The following is a 21,379-nucleotide window of genomic DNA, read 5'->3' as shown; positions in this document are numbered from 1 at the left end:
AACACCTAGATAAGGTTACACAGGAATGTGTCCAGGCGGGTTTTGAATGTCTCCAGGGAAGGAGACTCCACAACCTCCCTGGGCAGCCTGTTCCAGTGTTCCGTCACCCTCACTGAGAAGAAGTTTCTTCTCAAGTTTAAGTGGAACCTCTTGTGTTCCAGTTTGTACCCATTACCCCTTGTTCTATCATTGTTTGCCACTGAGTAGAGCCTGGCTCCATCCTTGTGACACTCCCCCTTTATATATTTATATACACTAATAAGGTCACCCCTCAGTCTCCTCTTCTCTAAACTATAGAGACCCAGCTCCCTCAGGCTTTCCTCATAAGGGAGATGCTCCACTCCCTTAATCATCTTAGTTGCCCTGCGCTGGACTCTCTCCAGCAGCTCCCTGTCCTTCTTGAACTGAGGGGCCCAGACCTGGACACAATATTCCAGGTGCAGTCTCACCAGGGCAGAGTAGAGGGGAAGGAGGACCTCTCTCGACCTACTAACCACCCCCTTCTAATACACCCCAGGATGACATTGGCCTTCTTGGCCACAAGGGCACAGTGTTGGCTCACGGTCATCCTGTCGTCCACTAGGACCCCCAGGTCCCTCTCCCGTACACTGCTCTCTAACAGGTCGTTCCCCAACCTATACTGGAACCTGGGGTTGTTCCTGCCCAGATGCAGGACTCTACACTTTCCCTTGTTATATTTCATCAAGTTATTCCCTGCCCAACTCTCCAGCCTGTCCAGGTCTCGCTGGATGGCAGCACAGCCTTCTGGCGTGTCAGCCACTCCTCCCAGCTTAGTGTCATCAGCAAACTTGCTGATAGTACACTCAATTCCCTCATCTAAATCATTGATGAATATATTAAATAATACTGGTCCCAGTACTGACCCTTGAGGCGCTCCACTAGTTACAGGCCTCCAACTAGACTCCGCCCCATAGACTACAACTCTCTGGCTTCTCTCCTTCAGCCAGTTCACAGTCCACCTCACTACCTGATCATCCAGTCCACACTTCCTCATTTTAGCCGTGAGGATGCTGTGGGAGACTGTGTCAAATGCTTTGCTGAAGTCAAGGTAGACCACATCCACCGCTCTGCCATCATCCATCCACCGTGTTATTTCCTCATCAAAGGCTAAGAGATTGGACAAGCGTGACTTCCCCTTGGTGAAGCCATGTTGACTGCCCCTCATAACCCTCTTATCCTTGATATGCCTTAAGATGGCACCAAGGATAAGGTGTTCCATCACTTTCCCAGGGATGGAGGTGAGGCTGACCGGCCTATAGTTACCCAGGTCCTCCTTCTTGCCCTTTTTGAAGACTGGAGTGACATTTGCTTTCCTCCAGTCCTCAGGCACCTCTCCCGTTTCCCAAGACTTGGTAAACATGATGGAGAGTGGTCTAGCAATGACTTCCGCCAGTTCCCTCAGCACCTGTGGGTGCATCCCATCTGGACCCATGGATTTATGGATGTCCAGATTGCTCAACTGGTCTCTAACCCATTCCTCATCGACTAAGGCAAACCGCTCCGTTGACCTGACTTCATCTAAGGTCTCAGGGGTACAGGGCTCTTCAGGACTGCCTGCAGCAGAGTAGACAGAGACAAAGAAGGCATTCAGTAACTCTGCCATCTCTGTATCTTCTGTCACCAGGGCACCCATCCCGTTCATCAGTGGGCCTACATTGCCTCTGGTGTTAGTTTTATCTGCCATGTATTTGAAAAAGCTCTTTCTGCTGTCCTTGACCCCTCTCACCAGATTTAATTCTAAGGAGGCCTTAGTCCTCCTAGCTGCCTTCCTACATCCTCTAGCAGCAGCCTTATATTCCTCCCAAGTGGCCAGCCCCTCCTTCCATGACCTGTAAACTCTCCTCTTCCACTTGAGCATACCCAGCAATTCCCTATTTAGCCACGTAGGTCTCCTGGACCTCTTCCTTGACTTCCCACATGTCGGGATGCTCTGATCTTGAGCTCGGAAAAAGCAATCCTTGAATGCCAACCATCTTGGGCCCCTTTACCATGGGATTTCCCCTAGCAATTGCTTGAAAAGGCTGTTGACTTCATTTTCTTTCTACAAGCCCTTTGGTTTGGCACACAATACTACTACCCATTTAATTAAAAATGCTGATCTCTGAGCTAAGAATCTGATGTGGCATCCTTCTGCTTAGATGTTGGCATCTCCAACATAGTTAACTACACCTGAGCAACTGTCCTATGGTATCCAGCCAATTACTTCTAGGACTCAATTCATCTCATCATAAGTAAATGGCTAAAATCTCATAGGTGAGTTGTGCTGTGGACTGTGAATATATTGCCATTTAGAAGCAGATTATTCCAAATCTATTTGTTGTGAATGACTTTATATCTGAGATTAGATGACAGAAATTACACCCTCATGGTCTTCTCTCCCATTTGTGAAATTTCAAGTGGCTGGTTTTGGAGGTTTACAGTATGCTGTACACGGAAAAAGGCTAAGATTATTGCACAAGCAATCATTTTTTGACTGCAGCACTTTGGAGAGAAAAAAAGCTATGACTAAAGAGTATATGGAGTTCTACTATACCACTGTGACACATATTGCTCATTTATTTCAGTCTTTTATGAAAATTTCCTACTCAGGGACTGAAATTTCCTATGCCTGGCTATAATACTTATAATAAAAAGTAAGGTTAAGTTAGACCTCTCCAGATGATTTTGATAAGTGAAGATAAATAAGTGCCCTAGTGCTGAAAAGGAAATTTTCTCATCTATCAATAGCCTGGGTTTTTTTTTTGCTATTGTTTTATCAACTATCTGCTCATGACAGAAGAGAAAATAAATGCCCTGATTAATTTGATTGCTCGTAGGGGTACTGAAGTGACTAGACACAAGGTGAAGGTGGATGGTACCCACCGAGTCCTGTATGTCTTGCTGAGCTGGGGTTGGGAGGAAAGGGGTGCACAGCCAGTGGGCACCATCCCAGTACCCAGCACTGAAATAAAATTATTTCAGACAAGATATAAGTGTGGAGGTTTCTCTAGGAGAAAAACAAGGGTTGGGATTACCTAAGCATGGGTTTACTAAGATTAATAAATTTCACCTTTTAGGTGGCATCACTAGAAGTCTGGAAAGCACAAGATGATACCTTGAGAGTCAGAGATATACGCAGGTTGTGTTACAGTTTGAACATGGAAGTTGTTTGCGTATAGGAGAGGGCCCTGCTCGATATCTGTCTTATACTGACAAAAAAGGAGAGAGAGAGGGAGAGGGAGAAGAAGAAGGAAAGGGAGGGGAGGGAAAAGGAAAAAGAAGAGAGTTTGGAGAGGGAGAGGGAGAAGGAAAAGGAAAAATAAGAGGAAGATGGAGAGGGAGAGGGAAATGGAAAAGGGAAGGGCTTGCAAAGGCTGCAGATATTTTCCAAGCAGATCAGATTGACTAGATCTAGCCAAAGACTAAGTGTTAAATCCTATTGTCATTTAATTGTGTATCTTTTCCATTTTTTTTTTTTAGTTGGAAAAAGAAAAGTACCGCTACCCAGTCAATGTGCCTTATTAACTTATTCTTTCAGATAAATCTGTCCAGGGAGTGACAGCAGTAGTGAGTGCACAAATGCAATGCTTGCTGTAAAAATGCTCATTGTCAATGAGCAGATTTTCAATGCTATAGAGCGCTTTAAATACATCAGAAAACTCATGGAAAAAAAAAACCAAAACTGAAAATAAAATCTAGAACATTATTTGTTAAGGAGTAAGCAGTTGTAAATGAAAAACTTCAGTATATTCAAACCAAGAAATGCAAAAGCAATGTTTCATTTCTGTCCCTGTTCTTATTTGGACCTGGTAACTAGGAATCAGGCCACCCAAGCAGCTAAGTAACTAGCCCTCTATATGCTTTTATATATATTAGTATGGATTGCAGTTTCACATTTCATACAACTTGGAGACACAATTTGGTGCTCAGTTTCAGTTTTATCACTTCTGTATGCATACAAACAGTTATGAGGGGGTTTCAGGAATAGAATTTATTGCATTTTTAGATATAGTACAACTAACTGTGTTCAACTTGCGTGCCTAAATAATTTGAAAATCCACTTGAAAGCTTATTAAAGATTTTACAGATACGCATAAATGAATTATTTTTCATGAAACTTAGTAAAAACTCCATGTAAGTTTGTGATATAATTTGTGCTTACTACTTTTTTTATAAAATGTAGTGAGAAACTGCAGTATTGCATAAAGCAGGCACACAATTTCTGGGGCAAAAATAATATGCAATATTATACACTTGACCCTTCTCTCTCCCAAATAATTTGATAAGTCCTTATTGAAAGAGGCAGCTATGTTCCTCTGCCACAGCCAAAACCAAACTGGCCTTTTAACAAAAAAAGTAAAGCAATATTTATAGAAAATTCAGGGTAAAGTGTAACAGCATTACAGCTTTCTCAGGAATTATTGCAAGTAAATGTCAACCATACATTCATGCCTCCATTGCTTTCACTGAATAGTTTACTTACCATCACATGGCCAAAACTGACATCAGGTAGCTTAAATGAAGATAACAAAATAATTATTCAGAAGGAAACATTACTTCATATGCATCTAATGTTCAATAGCGTTTTTTAAACCTAGCATTTAAATGCATTTGTCCATAAAACAATTCATGCGGAATATTCTGTATATTCAGGGTAAAATCTATACACTTTAAAACTGCATGAAACTTCAGTAGAGTGCACACTTAGTTTCCACCTATTTTAAATCTTTATTCTACTCATTAATTACTTAGCAAACAATAGCTAAGTATGTGTTGATTCTTACGTTAATTTAAATCTCATCATTGTTGCATGCTTTCACTCATCTTCATTCACATGTCTAGAGATATATCCTACTCACAAAGAGACTCATGACATTTTCATTCAGTCTTTCTGTAATTTTAGTTTCATCATTAGCAAGTTCATTTTGATGGCCTCACACTTTTCTTTTGGCAACACTATTGCCTTTTGTGAGCAATGCATTTTTACACGATACTATTAGAGGTTTGACGGAAATTTCATAACTAAGTCAATGGTTTTCTAGGTTTTCTCTAATTCCATATTTATATCAGCTTTTCCTTCATTAGTTCCTCATTCAATTCTTTTGTATAGCCCTTCATCTAACCCCTTTTACTTCATGACCTATTATTCCTTGAAATTAGCCTTCTCTTTCTTCAATTTCCACCTTCAAATTTTCTTATTTCCTTCATTACACAAAATGGCATCCAACATGTCCAATTAATGCTCTCAAGCACAATAGTTTCCACTGCTCTTGAGCAGACAATCCACTTGCCCTTCCCTATGTTTTCACTGAGATTTTTTTTCTCCATTATCCTGCCCCTTGTTATCCTCGTAGTCAATTATAAAGTACACCAGGCAGTTCTTTCTTCACATGATCGTTTTAATTGATTCTAAATAAACAGCTTTTGGGGGGCGTCTGAGTGTTATTCCTCGAAGCATCTTTTTGGTCCAAAATGCAGCGAAGTATAAAATCTTTATTAAGCGGCCTCTGTTTCTGTACTTGGGAATAAGCTTCTTTGTGCATAGGGCTAAAAATAAGTCCTGGTTCCAAGTGGAGATATTGAAATGTGAAGTTCATAAGTATTTCTAGACACGTTAAGCTGAGAAGCGGATCCATTTGAATATACATTGATGTGCATATGTTTGTGTAACAAGCTATGCAATCTGTTTCAGTGGGAGTCCTTTATGACATACAGACAAAAGACCTGTAGGCAGGCTTCATGGTCAGCAGGTTGTTTCAGTTAGGAACAGACCACTCAACTAGCACGTAACTGATTCTGCCGTTGCTGTGGGCAACTATTTTCTACCAGCTTTTAGAGCAGATCACACCATAAACTGATAAGAGCTTGAAGCGGCAGAGTATCAAAGGATTACAGGCTGCCACTGAATGGTTGTCTGCTCTCTCAGCCATGCACACGTTAGAAAAGAAATTTAAATGTGGCCATCTTACCGACTTTTTCTTCTTAGTACAGTTTGGTTTCCTGCAACTTGAGTAGTAGTTGAGGGCTGCATACTCCATCAGAGCAGCAAAGACAAATAGAAAACATACAGTGACAAACAAATCCATAGCGGTGACATAGGACACACGGGGTAATGACTTTCTTGCAATGGTGCTCAAAGTTGTCATGGTCAATACAGTTGTGATGCCTGTAGAGAGAAACCAGATTTAGTTGTACGCAGCATTTTTCAATGTTGCAGAAGAATCTTTGGAAACAAAGAAAAATCCCCCAGAAATCCAAACTGAATCCAAATAATTCATTAATTTCATTTGGTAATATGAAAAATTACATCAGTAGAGGCAGTAGTATTTTGTAAACAAAATTTTCCTCAGCTGTTTCTGTTCATCTTTTAAAAAGTGACATAAATATCCTGAAAAACTATAACGAGTCCTAGAATGAAATCTATAGGATGTCAGTTATTTGGCTGCTAGTACTTCATATAATTCCTCTTCATTCCTGAGAAATAGAAGTATTTTCATTCCCCCTTTGGACTGATACTTCATCATTTGCTATGAATGGCAAGCCTTCTGATAGAAAAAAATATAGAATTCCTCAATGGCTCAGGAAGAAAAATAAAGCTCTCACTCAAATATGTCTCAAGAAAGATCCTGCTCTAAAGCCAAAATAATCATAAGGTAATCTTTCTATTTATAGTTAAAGTGATACTTTGCAATGATACACAGTGTTTGAAATGACAGGGGATGACTGAAATTATGCTTTATAGAAAAATTACTTCCCACAAATGGTGCTCTGGAGAGGAAAAAATATCTGTTTATTACTTTTGACTACGTTATGTTTGTGAAGGAATGCCCACCTCTGATTTGTAGTGTTTAATATAAACTACAGCCATTCACATGAATAACCCTCCTCATTAAAACCATTAGAAAGTCCCTGAAAAAGGCAGAAGGCAGATTATTGCCTGGGCCTCATCCTTCTTCTTCAATGAATAATAAATTGTAAACAAAATCAAACCCGAAACAAAGAAACAACAACAAAAAAAGTTGCTGCAAAACTCCACAACCCAATAATCAAGATGAAGTTAATGCTGATAGGAAGTAGGAAATGTGGGCTTTTCATGTACCTTCAACATCTAAAAGCTATGGGGAAAATATTTCTGTTTCCTGTCATCTGTGCTACTTTCCAATATAAGCGTATGGCTGCCATGATCCAGCATCCTCTCCAGACCCCTCAACATCAGTTCTGTTGCTAGCTGATGCTTTGAAAAAGCTCCAGAGGCAAACTCCATCCTTGGTCACTCATAGTAGTCACCTGCAAAGACGTCCAGGTGCAAAAGGTGTTGACTTACTAGCCTAGATTTGGCCCTTGCTAACTATAGATCAATTAGTTTTCTGTATGACCTTGACTCAGACCTTGGGAGTCACTAGCTTCAGAAGAACTGTACCCAGGCTATGACATAATCTACAATATGAAATTAAGTTCTTTAACACTTTCTAACACAAATCCATCCTTTCATCTTTTTCAGAGCCATGTGCACATGCACCTGCTCTCAGGTATTTTACTGCCTTCAAAAAATTACTCAAAACCTTTAGTTTTTTTCCAGCATGATAAACAGTGTCTTTTTACCTGATCTCAAGGGAAAGCTTTTATTTCCTGCTCATCCTATGATAGGCTCTCATATTACTTTAGGACACTTTTTTAATTAAAAGGCTAACAAAGATCTACAGTTTTTCTACTGACTGTTGTATTGACAATGTAATATTTTTTCTGGAGGTATAACTTTGTATTATTTGGGACAAGAAGTATTGTGCAGTTATCTGTAATGACAAACACCTCCCAGAGTGACTATGGACAGGAAGGCAGAGAAGTTGAAATAAAATTACCATTAATCTCTGTGCTTAAGTATAGAAGTCCTCAACTTGAGTCCTATTATCTGTGCCTTAAGCCTGAATGTGAATGCCTGCCTGCATTGTGCTTGAGAATGTGATAAATCTAGAAGCTCTGGGTGAGAACTAAACAAAACTAGCTCAGTAAGTCATGTTGTAGATACCTCACCAATGCAGAATCTGTGAGGTTTGAGTGGCTCTGGACTAATTGTGGTTGATTTAAACAAAGTAGGTTCTATTAAATTTATAGAAATAACAATGGTGTAAGCTTTATTTTGGTTTTCAGATATTAAGAGTGTCCATCCTCAGTCTCTTTGACAGCAAAACATATTTGCTACAAGAATATAAAATCTTGGGGAAAGGAAAGTTTAGCATTATCACAACCACTGTAGTTTCTGGACTATAAATCATATTTTGAATTATGACAAGGGCATGAGATAAGATTGCTGAACACAAAGACAGAAACATCCAAGAAGCAAAGAGCAAAGAGAAAGAAGGTGTACCAGATGGTACAGTTTTGTATTCCTATACATTTACCAGCTGGAATATAGATACGCATTTATGAATAAAATGCAGCACCCATTATTTCTGAAGAGAATATCTACATTCCATGCCTGTAGCTCATTTTCTCTCTGAAGCTAAGAGAATTCAGTTGTTCAGTGGTTTCAAATGCAATAAACCTTGTCAGATGAAATAGTTAAGTCTCTCACTTTGGGGAGGACTGTATGGCAAAGTGAGCTTTGTGTCTGTTACTGAAGTTCACAGTGCTCATGAACTGTCTATTTCAACAGAATTTTAATATCAGGTAAGCACAGCTTTGAAGTAACATGGCTTCAAAATTTTCAGGTAGACAAGTGTTAAGTGGGAGCTTCCAAGTTTGTGTATAAATACCATTTTGTGACATTTATGTTCTCTGAACAACTTCCATACCAAAGATGCTATTTGATAAGTACAAAAGGACTGTCTGAGAGATCAGCTGATGCAGGGATACATTATGCATGAAAACACTTTAAATCGCTGGCCTAAACAGTTATTCAAAATTAGTTTGAAAGCTGCTACCTGGACAACTGTATGCAAAATGAGGTAGCAGGAGCTTCAGTGTTAGAAACTGTTTGGTCACCGAGGCTTATTTTTGCCTATTTTCCTAACGGTATGTTTGTGGGACACTGGAGGAAAGGTCTACTGCTTTTACTCACGCCATCATTTTGTTTAAAAACCTAATATCTCCACCAGCTCTGGCACGTGTTTAGAGCACTTGCTTGGTTTTCTAGTGAATGAGCTTAAGATGGAATGGCAATGAAGCGATACTCATCTTTTATTAAACATGATCTGTATCTGATTTTACATCAACACATTGCTGGCCTTGATACCCACTTTTTATTTAAACTGCAGTTTGAAGTTGCTCTGTAGTAACTGCCTAGTCCTGTTACATATTATACCCATTTTGAAAAAGTAGGGAGAAACTGGGATGAAAGCTTCAGTTTAACTTAATTCCCTTCATCTTCAAGGAAAACAACCGATTATTATTTTCCAGATCATGACTTTTCTTCAGATACTTGCCGGCTGCTCTTGACTATGAGCATTGGGAAAATATACTTTTGATTACTACAGATAAGCAGAAACAGCAGTGAGCTTTTTTTTTTTTTCTCTTTGAATGGAGGGCAGAATAAGCTGCAATTACAAAACACAGTTCTCATCCAATACTCAAATTCTATTTCCAGTTTCCCACTGACTCTTCAGGTGGCCTAGAATGAGTCACACTGCCACTCTGGGCATCAGCTCCTCAAAGGGCATGTTAAAAAGGGACTATGATGCCAAGTTTTTAAAGAGCACTTTGATAAGTCTGGACAGTGCTGATGAAAGGATACTTAGGGTCCCATTTTTTCCTTCACAGCCAAATACCCCGATTGTTGGGTTTTCTTCCAGCACAGAAATAGCTTATTACTTAGTGTTATTCAGAAAGGGGTGAAACCAATCCTTCATGTAACTGTGAGTAGCTGCCAATAGCTTTGGAAGTTACTCATTAATTTCAGAGAATGAAATATTTCCCTGATGCTTGCCCTTTATATTAATGCAGCTACACTCGGAGTAGGTTGGGGTGCACTGAGCCTACAATTAATTTCAACTAATTAGCAGAACAATTTCAGTGGTTTGCCCTTGGCTGTATTACAATTTCATCATGTGCCACTATCCAAATGTGGATGTGTGCTATTGCTCAGACAGATTTGTAAGCTGCATTGTATAAGCAGACCTACAGTAAACTGGGAACATCTCGTAACTGCAGCCCAAGAGTCAATAGTCAGTCTGGTAACAGTCAGCCCAAGAGCCATTGCCAGTTTGGGAGCAACACAAATCTGGGCACAAAAAGAGATGACCCATGTACATATTATTTATTAAAAAGTTATATTTTAGCCCAGTAATTTAATTCTTCATCAGAGTTTTAGAAGGTAGTCATGATAGCCATTCAATATAAACTTGGAACATTTCATCTTAATATTCATATTTTGAACGCATGATCTCAGTATAAGAATACATTTTTTGTCTGAAGTTCCTGCTGGCTGAAGGGGCAAGGCAGGGAAAGTCATACTGCAGTGACTAGTGATCTAGCCTATTTCTGTGTCTAATTAATTGGAAAACAGAGCTGTGTGGTGTGGGGAACCACCCTCAGGGACAGGGTACAAACATTGCTTGTGAAAAATCAGTAATGCAAACTGTTAGATACCTTTTCTCCCTTTTCTGTTATGCATTAAGAAGGATAACACAAATGGATGCTGTGTGACTCTGCACAAACATAGGCTTCAGACTCTTATTTAAAAGATGAAGCATGGTCAGTCTTTCCTTATCTCCACTGAGACACTGAATTTAAGAAGAAAGGAGTTCATCAGATTACACTAAATGCCTATTGCTCAATTTTCTGGCCAGGGAGGCAAGTCTACACAGCCAGGAACAGGCAGTTTTTCAGCTGCTCTGTCCTCACCTTTGTATAGCCTTTTGAGCTATCCTGGAGGTAGATGGAGATCACAGAATAACTCTGTCTTAGGGTCTGTCATGTTGCTGGGGCCACATCGTAAAGGCACTTTGGCAATCACATAAAGGGAGTGAGGACTGAAAACTTCTTTATGGGAAAATAACCTTAGACAACTGGACCCACATGATGTCACATGACTTACAATGGTCAGAAGTGTTACGCTTGTTAAATTTACAAACTTCTGGAGAAAATCCAGCAGGTTCTGCTCTTGTGCTGACCTCACACAAAATGGGTTTTAAGCAAGAAATATCTATAAAGTGTGAACCAGTGCTGGCTGCTTGCAGTCATCTTATTACAGGCTCTCTGAGACTTTTATTTCTACAGCTTGAGGTCACTGAGCTGCTCTTGGTTTGGAAGGATGCCCTGTGTCACTCACTAAGACTTGAAGCTGATACAACCTTCCATTAGGAAGATGCCTAAGGATTGAGTAGGAATGGCTGGGATATAGCTTCATTGCTTAAATAAAGCTGTGCCTAGTGAGGAAGTTAAGCTTAGAGGATATTTTTGGTAATATATTTCTTCTATCATTCAGCTGAAAGTTACTAAACTGTTGCAGAATGACTCTAAGAGCAGGACCATAGAGTTCTGGAGGACTGTGCAAGCAAGGCAGGGGGTGGCTCCCACAGGTAGCCGGAGACCGGACCTGGGAGGAGAATGTGGAGGAAGCTGTGAGGGGCTAACCAATACTGTTGTGCCAATGGCTGAATACCATTCCTATATATGTGTGAACTGCGTCACAAATAAATTAGAAGTTGCTTATCACCCATATTGGGTTGGCCTGTCTGCTTCTCCTCGCCACTTACAAATGGCGCCCGAACAGGGACGCGGACTACAGGGCCTTGGTCGCTGGGGACCTGGATTACAGGGCCCCGACTAGCGGGGACCCGGATTACAGGGCCCCGACTAGCGGGGACCCGGATTACAGGGCCGCGGCTAGCAGGGACCCGGATACAGGGCCCCGGGCGACGGGGCGGTCAACAGGGACCCGGGATACAGGGCCCCGACTAGCGGGGACCCGGATACAGGGCCCCGGTCGACGAGGACCCCGATACAGGGCCCCAACTAGCGGGGACCCGGATACAGGGCCCCGACTAGCGGGGACCCGGATACAGGGCCCCGACTAGCGGGGACCCGGATACAGGGCCCTGACTAGCGGGGACCCGGATACAGGGCCCCGGTCGACGGGGATCCAGAAGGATGAGTGAGTGGCGCCGGCGGCAGCGGCCAGGAAGCGCAGGCAATGCTGCTGCAGTGGCGTGACGGACCCGGGTGCTTGGACTGACCAAAAGGAATCTGCCGCTGGGGCGAACCAGACACTGCTGCGTCGGGAGGCCGATCCGGAGACCGAGGACAGGACCGAAGAAGACGATCCGGAAAAGGCTGGCCGTGAAGACCGAGAGTTGGACTTAGGACGACCCAGAAGAAGTGCTTAATGATTATAAAAAGGCAAAGAAACTCGGTAAACCATGGAGGGAAGTAATGAACTGTATAAAAAGATACAAGGCAGAAAAGAAAACTGCCGCGGTAGCAACGGAGAAACTAGGAACAGACGTCCCCGGTCGGTTGAAACCGGGGGAAGATTCCAACTTGTTCCCCCCAGCTCGCGGGAGCACAGGGTTTCCCACCCCCCACCCCCCCTTCCTTTTCTCCCCCTCCATCAGAAGGTGCTGCGGAGGAGGTGTAACCCCCTGCTCCCCCACCACCCCAGTTCTGAAAGTAGGGACTTTGAAAAGGACAGAGAAAGTATATTAGAAGGTATACGCATGATAAATGTTGAGGAATCCGAAAGAAAGAGGGAGGTGCCTCGGCGCCGGATCGATTGCGGCGCCATTTTGAAGCACGCAGTAGAAAATAGGGATCATGCGCTAGCGGGAGATTTAAAGGAACTGCGAGCCTCTCCAACCCACTACGCCCTAGAGTAAAAAAATTTTTAACTCGGTTACGGAGGAGCCAGGTCTGCAGATGGCTACATACCGAACGAGAGACATCTGATAAGGAAGACACAGCTGCGAGCAATGGAGACCCCGAGTTCGGCGCAGGATCAGCCCCTGAATCCCCTGAATCCGAGCCAGATTTATATCCTCTGCTTCCAGACCCTGACTCTTCGTCTCCCGGGTCGGTCTGCTCAGACTTACTGGCGCTGGAGACACTCAGTTGTAACAATGGGTAACCAAAGAGGTGAACATTACTGGGGAATTTTCTGCAATGGGCATCTCTGCATATCCTGTGTTTACTACACAGCAGGGGGCTAAAGAGTGGGAAGCTCTTGATCTCAAAATAGTTAAGGAGGCCTGACAAACAGTGACTCAAGCTGTATATGTTATGATTTTTTCTTGCAATTGACAGGGGGAGCCCATACAGTTTCTCTGTGATACTCATGTACTAGAAGTTGGTAAACATAAGTATGTCCAGGTTTCTATCAACCCTTGGAGACCTCTGTAGATACTGCTGGCCACTTCTTCCAGCACAGGCTGGCCACCTGTGTTGGAATGAGTGTGCATTTTGGTCAGTATAAAAGCCCAAGCCTCATACGATGTGGGGGAGGCAGAGCCTCTGCGGGGACGCCCGCTAAGGTTGAGCCTGCCACCTCGCACTGCAATGATGCTTCTCCGAGCTGGTTTGCTGTTAGTCTCCACAGGGTCCTTGTGCCACGTTCTGTACGTGGGACTGTAGTGGGAGTAATGATGGCTTTTGCAGGGACTAAAAAAAAAAAAAAAAAAACAAAAAACGGGGGGGGGGGGAGAGAGAGTAATGATGCTGCACTTAACCTGTTTAACCTGTCTACTTCTCAAGAACTGAAGAACTAATAACCTGGAGGAGGGGGTATATTTGTGTCCTCCTGCCTACAGGTCCATGGTGACTGCCTGCAAAGTTTGTCAAGCCTTGCCATAAGCTGGACAGACAAATGGATAAACCTGATGCCTCAGCTACAGGAGCTGACCGTGATTACCCCAAACAGAATGAGATAGAGGAAGAGAAAGAACAAATAACTGCAAAACATCACTTGGGGGCAACTGAAAAGTAACATCCTGAATATGCGTGCTTGTAAAGTAGCTATTATTAGAGGTTGTGATTTTGTGTATAAACCCACCTGTATTTACTAGCTAGTTGCTAATAAGAAACTGCACCTTGTATTGTATAGATTTGTCACTTGTAAAAGAGATGTTAGAGTATGGAAATTTGCAGTAGCTGCTAGAAAATGCTAAGGCAAAAGCTAGAAAAATTTTAATACAATGGTAGTGTTATAAAGCAGGTGATGGAACAAATTTAAGAGGGGGGAGAATTCCACTGGTAAGAAATTTCTTTGGCTAGTCCTTCACTGCCATCAGCATCTTCAACATGCTGCTGCACCCTGTAATAGTTACTCTGCTAATGTAAATTTGTGTGTGCCTTGCTGTAGTAGCGACTTGTCACTGGATGACGCAGGTGAAACTGTGCATTGACAGCAAGGTGCAAGGACTGAGGCTGACCAAATGCCTGCTACCACAATCAAGGGCAAGACTGGGTTGGCTTCTGTGTTTGCCACCAAGAAGAACCTTTAGCTCCGCTGTTGGCTGCAACCCAGCAGGTGTGGAGCGGTGGGGACACACGCCATGCCAGACCTTGATGTGAAGGATCAGAGAGCTATACAGCCTGTTACCAGAGAGCCATACAGCAGAAAAAAGGGGCAGGCCCAGGCAGCCTCTAGTTGGCATATGTTGGAAATATAATCTAGCCCAGATCCCCTGCTCAAGTAGGGCCACCCAAACCGTATATAAAACATAAAGGGGGAAGATGTGGAGACAGTGTTCTCATGGGAGAACGCATAATTGGTACATAAACTTTGAATAGTCCTGAAAGATACAGCAAGGCCATGAGAGGCCCGAAGAAGCTTAAGCAAGCAAGATAAGAGGCTGGAATTCACTAAGTTAATGAGAACTGTGGACTGTTGGCAAGCTTTCAAGGTTGAGTTCTCACACCTGTGTTTAACCAATTATATGTTAGTCACTAAGGGTCTTCATAACATGTATCCAATCATAATATGCCAAATCACTGTAAGTGCTTCAGCCGGGGCCTTGACTCAACTAAGCAGACTGGGTTGCTGAGTTGCTAAGCAGACAATTCTATATCGAAGGCAATTTCTGATTTGTTTTAATGTTGACTCTGTAAGACATGCAACACTGCAGAACCTTTTGTTGTTGGAACAGGGACATGGATGTGAAGAGTTTGAGGGAATGTGTTGTATGAGTCTCTCTGATTATGCTAATTCGATGCACGCACAGCTGAGAACCCTGGCTCAGCTTACCCAGCAATAGTAAATGAGCAATATCCTAAGAATAACTAGATGGTTGTCTTCACGGGGCATTACAGGTTGAGTCAAACACTGCTGTTTAAAGTATTGCACTTATGTATCACTGTTAGGTTAATCATCGTAGCTATTAGACTTGTTTATAGTTGTGTGATAAAACAGGTGAACAGAATAACCCATAATGCCTTGCTTGCACAAAGAAAAAGGGGGGAATTGCTGCAGAATGACTCTAAGAGCAGGACCATAGAGTTCTGGAGGACTGTGCAAGCAAGGCAGGGGGTGGCCCCCACAGGTAGCCGGAGACCGGACCTGGGAGGAGAATGTGGAGGAAGCTGTGAGGGGCTAACCAATACTGTTGTGCCAAGAAGGAGTGGCTGAATACCACTCCTATATATGCGTGAACTGCGTCACAAATAAAGAAGAAGTTTGCTTATCACCCATATTGGGTTGGCCTGTCTGCTTCTCCTCGCCGCTTACACTAAACAATTGAAGCATTAGAAGTTTTGGGAGGAATAATGTTTGTTACCCAGGGCTTAGTGTACCCTGAATAGATGACTGCATGATTTTCGCATGAGTGAAAAACTTAGAAAGGGGGATGAGACTTCCAGACAAGTTCAAGACACTTAGCCACTAAAATCTCGTTCAGAGTGAATGGAGTTTAGAGGGTTTTTTAGCATTTCATTTTTCTTTTCCCCTTCAGAGCCTTCAGGAACATTATGGTAGGAACCACAGCACCCTCAGAATGGGTGGTTGCTCAGATTTATTAGTGCAGGAGAGAGACAGAAACAGGACAAGTAATTTTGTACAACTGTATAAAGGCTGTGAAGGCTGTATTGTCAAAGCTTCCACTTGAGATGAAGTAGAGCATCTCTACATGGTGTTTGAAAGACCTAACAGAATCTGTTAGATCCATCTAACAGAAATGGATTCACATATAAGTAACTACTATTTCTAGCAAACGCTTAGTTACTTGGATAAAAAAGGATGGGGAATACTGATGCCTCTTGAACAGCTGTATACGGGAGTGGGAAATAGAGGTGTTTGTACAGATGGCCTCTCCTATACTATAGTTGAATGAAGGGTTGTTGGCACACAGCAGCACTTGAGAACACTGTGCTTGCTGCAGGCTGCCTCTGAAGAGATATAGCCTGTTCACAGCCCTTGTCGTCCAGTCATTCCTTGCAGCTGTATCACCCTCTCAAACCTGGAGACTCATTTGCTCCTACAAATGCTTTCTCTCTGATTTCAATCCAAAAAGTCAGGCAGGTCAGTTTTAATAATATATTCTTTAGAAATGAAATGATTTAGACAGTCTAGCTGGTTAACTGGAGATGGTAACAAACTCCTGCAGGAACTAGGAAAGAATAGCTGGGAATGCTAAACAGGCATATAAACCTTGACATAGTTTCCCCTTTTTCTTAGACTGGTAGATTTGCGACTGAGTTATTGCTGGCAGCCCTGGCAACCACAGTCTGGACTAAAATGTTAGTTTTCCTTCAGTTCTGCTGTACGCCTATTATATAGCTCTATGCCCTTGATGCTGTCAAAGCATACAGGTTTTCCTATTGGCATAAGAACAAAAGGTCAACATTTGTAAGTGTATCCTAAAGCATAATTACAAAATACACACATTTGTCCTGACATATATGAGCTGCTGGAAAACCTATACCAGCATAAATCTTCAGAGTCTATGAAAAATATCTATACACCTAGAGTGGAGCTTAACTTCAAGAGCACAAGCTAAAACACTTTGCTTGAGTTAATATTATTATATCCCACAGTTTTATGTATATATAAGACATAATGCCCTGTGGGGGGAGAGTTTCAAAAGGGAATGAAACCAGCAGTGCAATTAATTTATTCTTCAAAAATGTCACTAAAATATCATAGTGAGAACAAGGAGACAGACATTAATTCTAGAATATTATGCTAGTGTCATTTCAAAGGGTCAGAATAGTTTACTCTTAATTACTCTATTAAAGGCAGAAAACCAGAGGCTTCAGTGGTAAGTAGCTGTGGGTCTGCAAGATGCGGTAACAGTAATCCAAAGCATATAGCCAGTGGTGTCTTTGCTGATATTTTCAAATGATAGTGAAGGAACTACACAAAAAGATCAGGAAAAGGAATTATTAACAACTTACCTAATGCTGTTCTTGCTGGTGTGGCATCTTTTTTAATCCAAAAGGATACCCAGGAAAGAACAACTGTTAATATACAGGGAATGTATGTTTGAATAGTGAAGTATCCCATTCTTCTACTTAAGTCGAAGTATATAGTCATGACTACATAATCACCTGCAATAATAGCACAGAAAATAAATATACATTTTGGTGAGATAGGGAAATTTGCTCACTGACCTGCTAATTTTTTAAAATTCATAAAAACAATGCATAAAAAATATTTCTTAATGTTTTGAGAAATTTTTGCAGTAATGCTCACATAAAATAGAATTTAAATAAACTTTTCCATTCTAATTTCCTTTAGTTTTAGGTGCCTGTGGAAATGTTGATCTATTTGGACAAGCAGAGTCTGTCAGTAATCATATTTGATGAGTAAATTTTTGAAAGGCATCTTGAATTTCAAGACTTGATATTTATGGATGGCTCCATGGCCACATCATTTACTGGATTCTGTATCCAAACTGCACAAAATCCATCTTTCTGTAGGCTATGTCTTCCCTGCCTCAGTTTCAGGTTTGAGTGATTTCTGTCATCTTTTGCTATATCAGAATCAGGCAGTAGCAGTCTTTATGGGAAGTGTAGAATGCACATGATTATGGCTTTACATAAGTCATTTGTAGTCACAAGTGCCTTAATGCTGGTAAAACTTTATGCTTGAAAGAACTCATAATTACAAATCAAGAGTCTTTTTGTCAGCATTCCTCCATTTCAAAACAGTTGTCACTTTTCATATCTAAAACCTTCAGAAGGTGAGTCTGGATATAAAGTTTATTATTCTACTGTAAAAAGAAAATTTAAAATTACTAATAATAGTAAAAATCATAAAATCAAGAACTCAGTGAGAAGGCTAGTTTATCTCACATTATATGACTTTCTTCCATAGTATCTCTTTTGCTAACCCTTGTGACTCCACAAGGGATAATAATCTGTCCCTCTCTCTCTACTCAGTAGAGGCTACTGACCTTATCACCCCCCTTTTTTACTGACAGCCCCCTCAGCTTCATAGATGTTAACTATCCTCTTCTCTCAGACAGTCACAGTGATTAACAGTAATCAAACTGAACAGAGACCAATTTCTGTACTTTGCTTGAAGTATATTACTTTCATTTCAGATATGAAAAAGAATTTATATGCCTGAGAACTGATCTTAAGGTCCTTTCCAACCCTAACTATTCTATGATTCTATGATTCTAACTGTTACGGGATTTTGTTTGATGATGTCAGACTTGACCTAATAAATTATATTGTTTCTTGTTACAAGCTTTGACTTTATAGAATATGATATTTGAAGAAGCCATGTGCAATATGTCAGTAAGTCTGTCCTACCACAGCAAACCATCATGAGACTGAAGAAGTTATTAGCATAGAAAGGTGAATCTCCCAAGGAACGTACATGCAACTCACCCAAGTAGAGGCATACTGGGTTTATTAGATGAGGCGAATTAAAGCTTAATCTTCTAATAACAGAGAGCATATGAACCAATGCATTTAATACAGTAGATATTTTGACTATAGCTAAATATTACATAGAAAAGAAATTAATTCAGTAAGAATAACTTCCTCCATCCAAAGAATCACTGAAGGCCACTGTAAAATGAGTGAACTACCATAAGCTACAAACTACAATGTAAATAAAAATCTGAGAGTGGGATGTGGAGAGAGAAACTTAGAACTGTGAATCAAAGGGAAAAGTTTCCATGTGTTAAGTATATTGGCTTGAGATATATCTATTTGGAAGAGGTTGCTAAGTCTGTGGGTGCTTCTATCATGCCTCTGTTAGATGAATGTGTACATTTTCACAAGTACTGTGCCAATGAAAAGCATGTGACCCCAAGATGCTGAACTGACATTTCAGAAACCTTGTATATTTGGCATTATGGAACAGAACGATTGGTTCTGCCGGCTTATTGTTAGACTGCATCAGCTCCCTAATCTGTTTTGCTGCACTAGAGAAAGTCTTACGCCACAGCAAATGAGATAATTTCATAGAAATAAGTGTAAGAAATCAGAGGCTGTGTAAACCAGTGCTTCTACTGACAGTAACCAACCCAACAACTATGGGAAACAAAGATATGATAATGTTTCAAACATTGCTGGTCAAAGCAAAAAAGGAAAACAAAGAGTCAATGAAAACTGTGCCAAATATTTACATTTCCCTTACTCAGTTATTGTATCTAAAAATGCATGTCTACGAATAAGTTACTTGAGAATAGTATAAAGCAAAGCAATCAGCAAACTTTTCACTGTGTACAATGATACATGATAAATATAATCCAAGTTCATAGACAGGTCACTCCTCCTCTAAGTAATATGATCGTGATATCCAGCACAGCAAATGGGAGTGGGGCTAGATACTGGACAGTAAGATACTGGGAAAGTAAGTCAAGAATTCCTGCTTGCACAGTCTTCAACTGGAATAAACCCGACAAAGTGATAGTGGGAGGAAATTATGGCACATTTCAACTGTTTTGCAGACAGGAACTGAGGCAGAGACTGAATGATGTAGAGAGTCCATCATCATATTTAGCCATGAACTGATTCAGTATCTTTTAGGCAGGATTAATTTCCCCTCATTTTAGACATCTAGAAGGTAGATTCTACAGATGACTTGCACTCTGTCATTAATGAAGAGAAATTGGTACTTTCAATATATGGCTTGTCTGATCTCTAAAAGAGATACGCTTTTGTCATGGTTTAAGCCCAGCTGGCAACACAGAACCAAGCAGCCGCTCTCTCACTCCCCAACCCCCTTCCTCCCCCACCTCCCAGAGGGATGGGGAAGAGAATCGAAAAAATGTAACTCCCATGGGTTGAGATAAGAACAGCCCAGTAACTAAGGTATAACACAAATCACTGCTGCTACTACCAATAATAATAATGATAAGGGAAGTAACAAGGAAAGAGAATACAACCGCTCACCACCTGCCGACTGATACCCAGCCCAACCCCAGCAGTGATCTAGCCCTTCTGGGTAACTGCCCCCAGTTCTACATCCTGGGCATGACATGCTGTGGTATGGAATACCTCTGGCTAGTTTGGGTCAGGTGTCCTGTCTCTGCTTCCTCCCGGCTTCCCCTGCTCCCTGGCAGAGGATGAGACTCAGAAAGTCCTTGGTCAGAGTAAACATTACTGGGCAACAACTAAAAACATCGGTGTTATCAGCCTTTTTCTCAGGCTGAAAGTCAAAAACCCAGCACTGCACCAGCTACCAAGAAGGAGAAAAATGACTGCTACTGCTGAACTCAGGACAGCTTTAGAAAGAGGTGAATGCACCCATAACATTTCCATTTCTCTTTTGTGATTGAAAAATTAGTATGTTTGGCTCAGATGTGAACAAAGACATTGTAGACACTTGAAAATGATCCAAGGAGTCAATCACACCCCTTGATTCGATGGTGAAAGCTAAAAAGTGCTACTTCTGTAGGGTGTTAAGGTTATTTTACCTAAATATAATTATCTCCTTAGTCTTTTGAAGAGTATTTTAGTTATTTTCCTCCTTTGTTTCATGGTTAAACTTGATCCCTTCATCCTTGAGGACATGCACAACTCCTTTGCTTGCTCCTCTGTTCTCCTCCACCTATCTTCTCTTCCTTCCTTCCTTCCTTGCTTCTTTCCTTCCTTCCTCCCTCCCTCCTTCCTTCCCTCCCTCCCTCCATCCCTTTCTTTCCTTGCTTCTTCCCTCCCATCCTCCCTCCCTTTCTTCCTCCCTCTCTCCCTTCCTTCCTCCCTCTCTCCCTTTCTCCCTTCCTCCCTCTGTTCCTCCCTCCCTCCCTCCTTCCCTCCTGTCTGTCCATCTCTCTCCTGCCATTTATAACATCAAAACTTTTCATCTTTTCTCCAGAACATCCTTCCATCAAGCTAAATAAGGGAACTGTGACTTAGTCAAGTTTTACAAGGAGCTGCAAATTCCCAAATTATCCAACAAAGACCCATAGATATCTTACAACTGCCTAATGAATATGAAATCCTAGCACACTAAGTGGCTACATTAGCTTAGCCACTAACCTATTTTATTGACTGA

The 21,379-nt window shown here is 41.5% G+C and overlaps 1 protein-coding gene across 2 annotated transcripts in view; it reads right to left on the bottom strand.

The window, feature by feature from the left end:
- Positions 1–21,379, bottom strand: part of GABRG3 (gamma-aminobutyric acid type A receptor subunit gamma3) — a 335,383-nt gene that overhangs the window by 1,751 nt on the left and 312,253 nt on the right. For both annotated transcript variants that reach the window (XM_057404470.1, XM_057404471.1), the window contains exons 7-9: positions 17,320–17,472; positions 5,970–6,166; positions 4,484–4,513 (exon numbers count right to left, since the gene is read on the bottom strand). In XM_057404470.1, the coding sequence (XP_057260453.1) occupies positions 4,484–4,513; positions 5,970–6,166; positions 17,320–17,472 (380 nt within the window). The remainder of the gene's footprint in view (positions 1–4,483; positions 4,514–5,969; positions 6,167–17,319; positions 17,473–21,379) is intronic.

This window comes from Pezoporus wallicus, unplaced genomic scaffold (assembly GCF_028554395.1).
Source record: "Pezoporus wallicus isolate ANWC-B61680 ecotype Strahan unplaced genomic scaffold, APGP_CSIRO_Pwel_v1 contig_5787, whole genome shotgun sequence".
Taxonomy (NCBI): domain Eukaryota; kingdom Metazoa; phylum Chordata; class Aves; order Psittaciformes; family Psittacidae; genus Pezoporus; species Pezoporus wallicus.
This window is presented reverse-complemented; position numbering and strand designations above follow the sequence as displayed.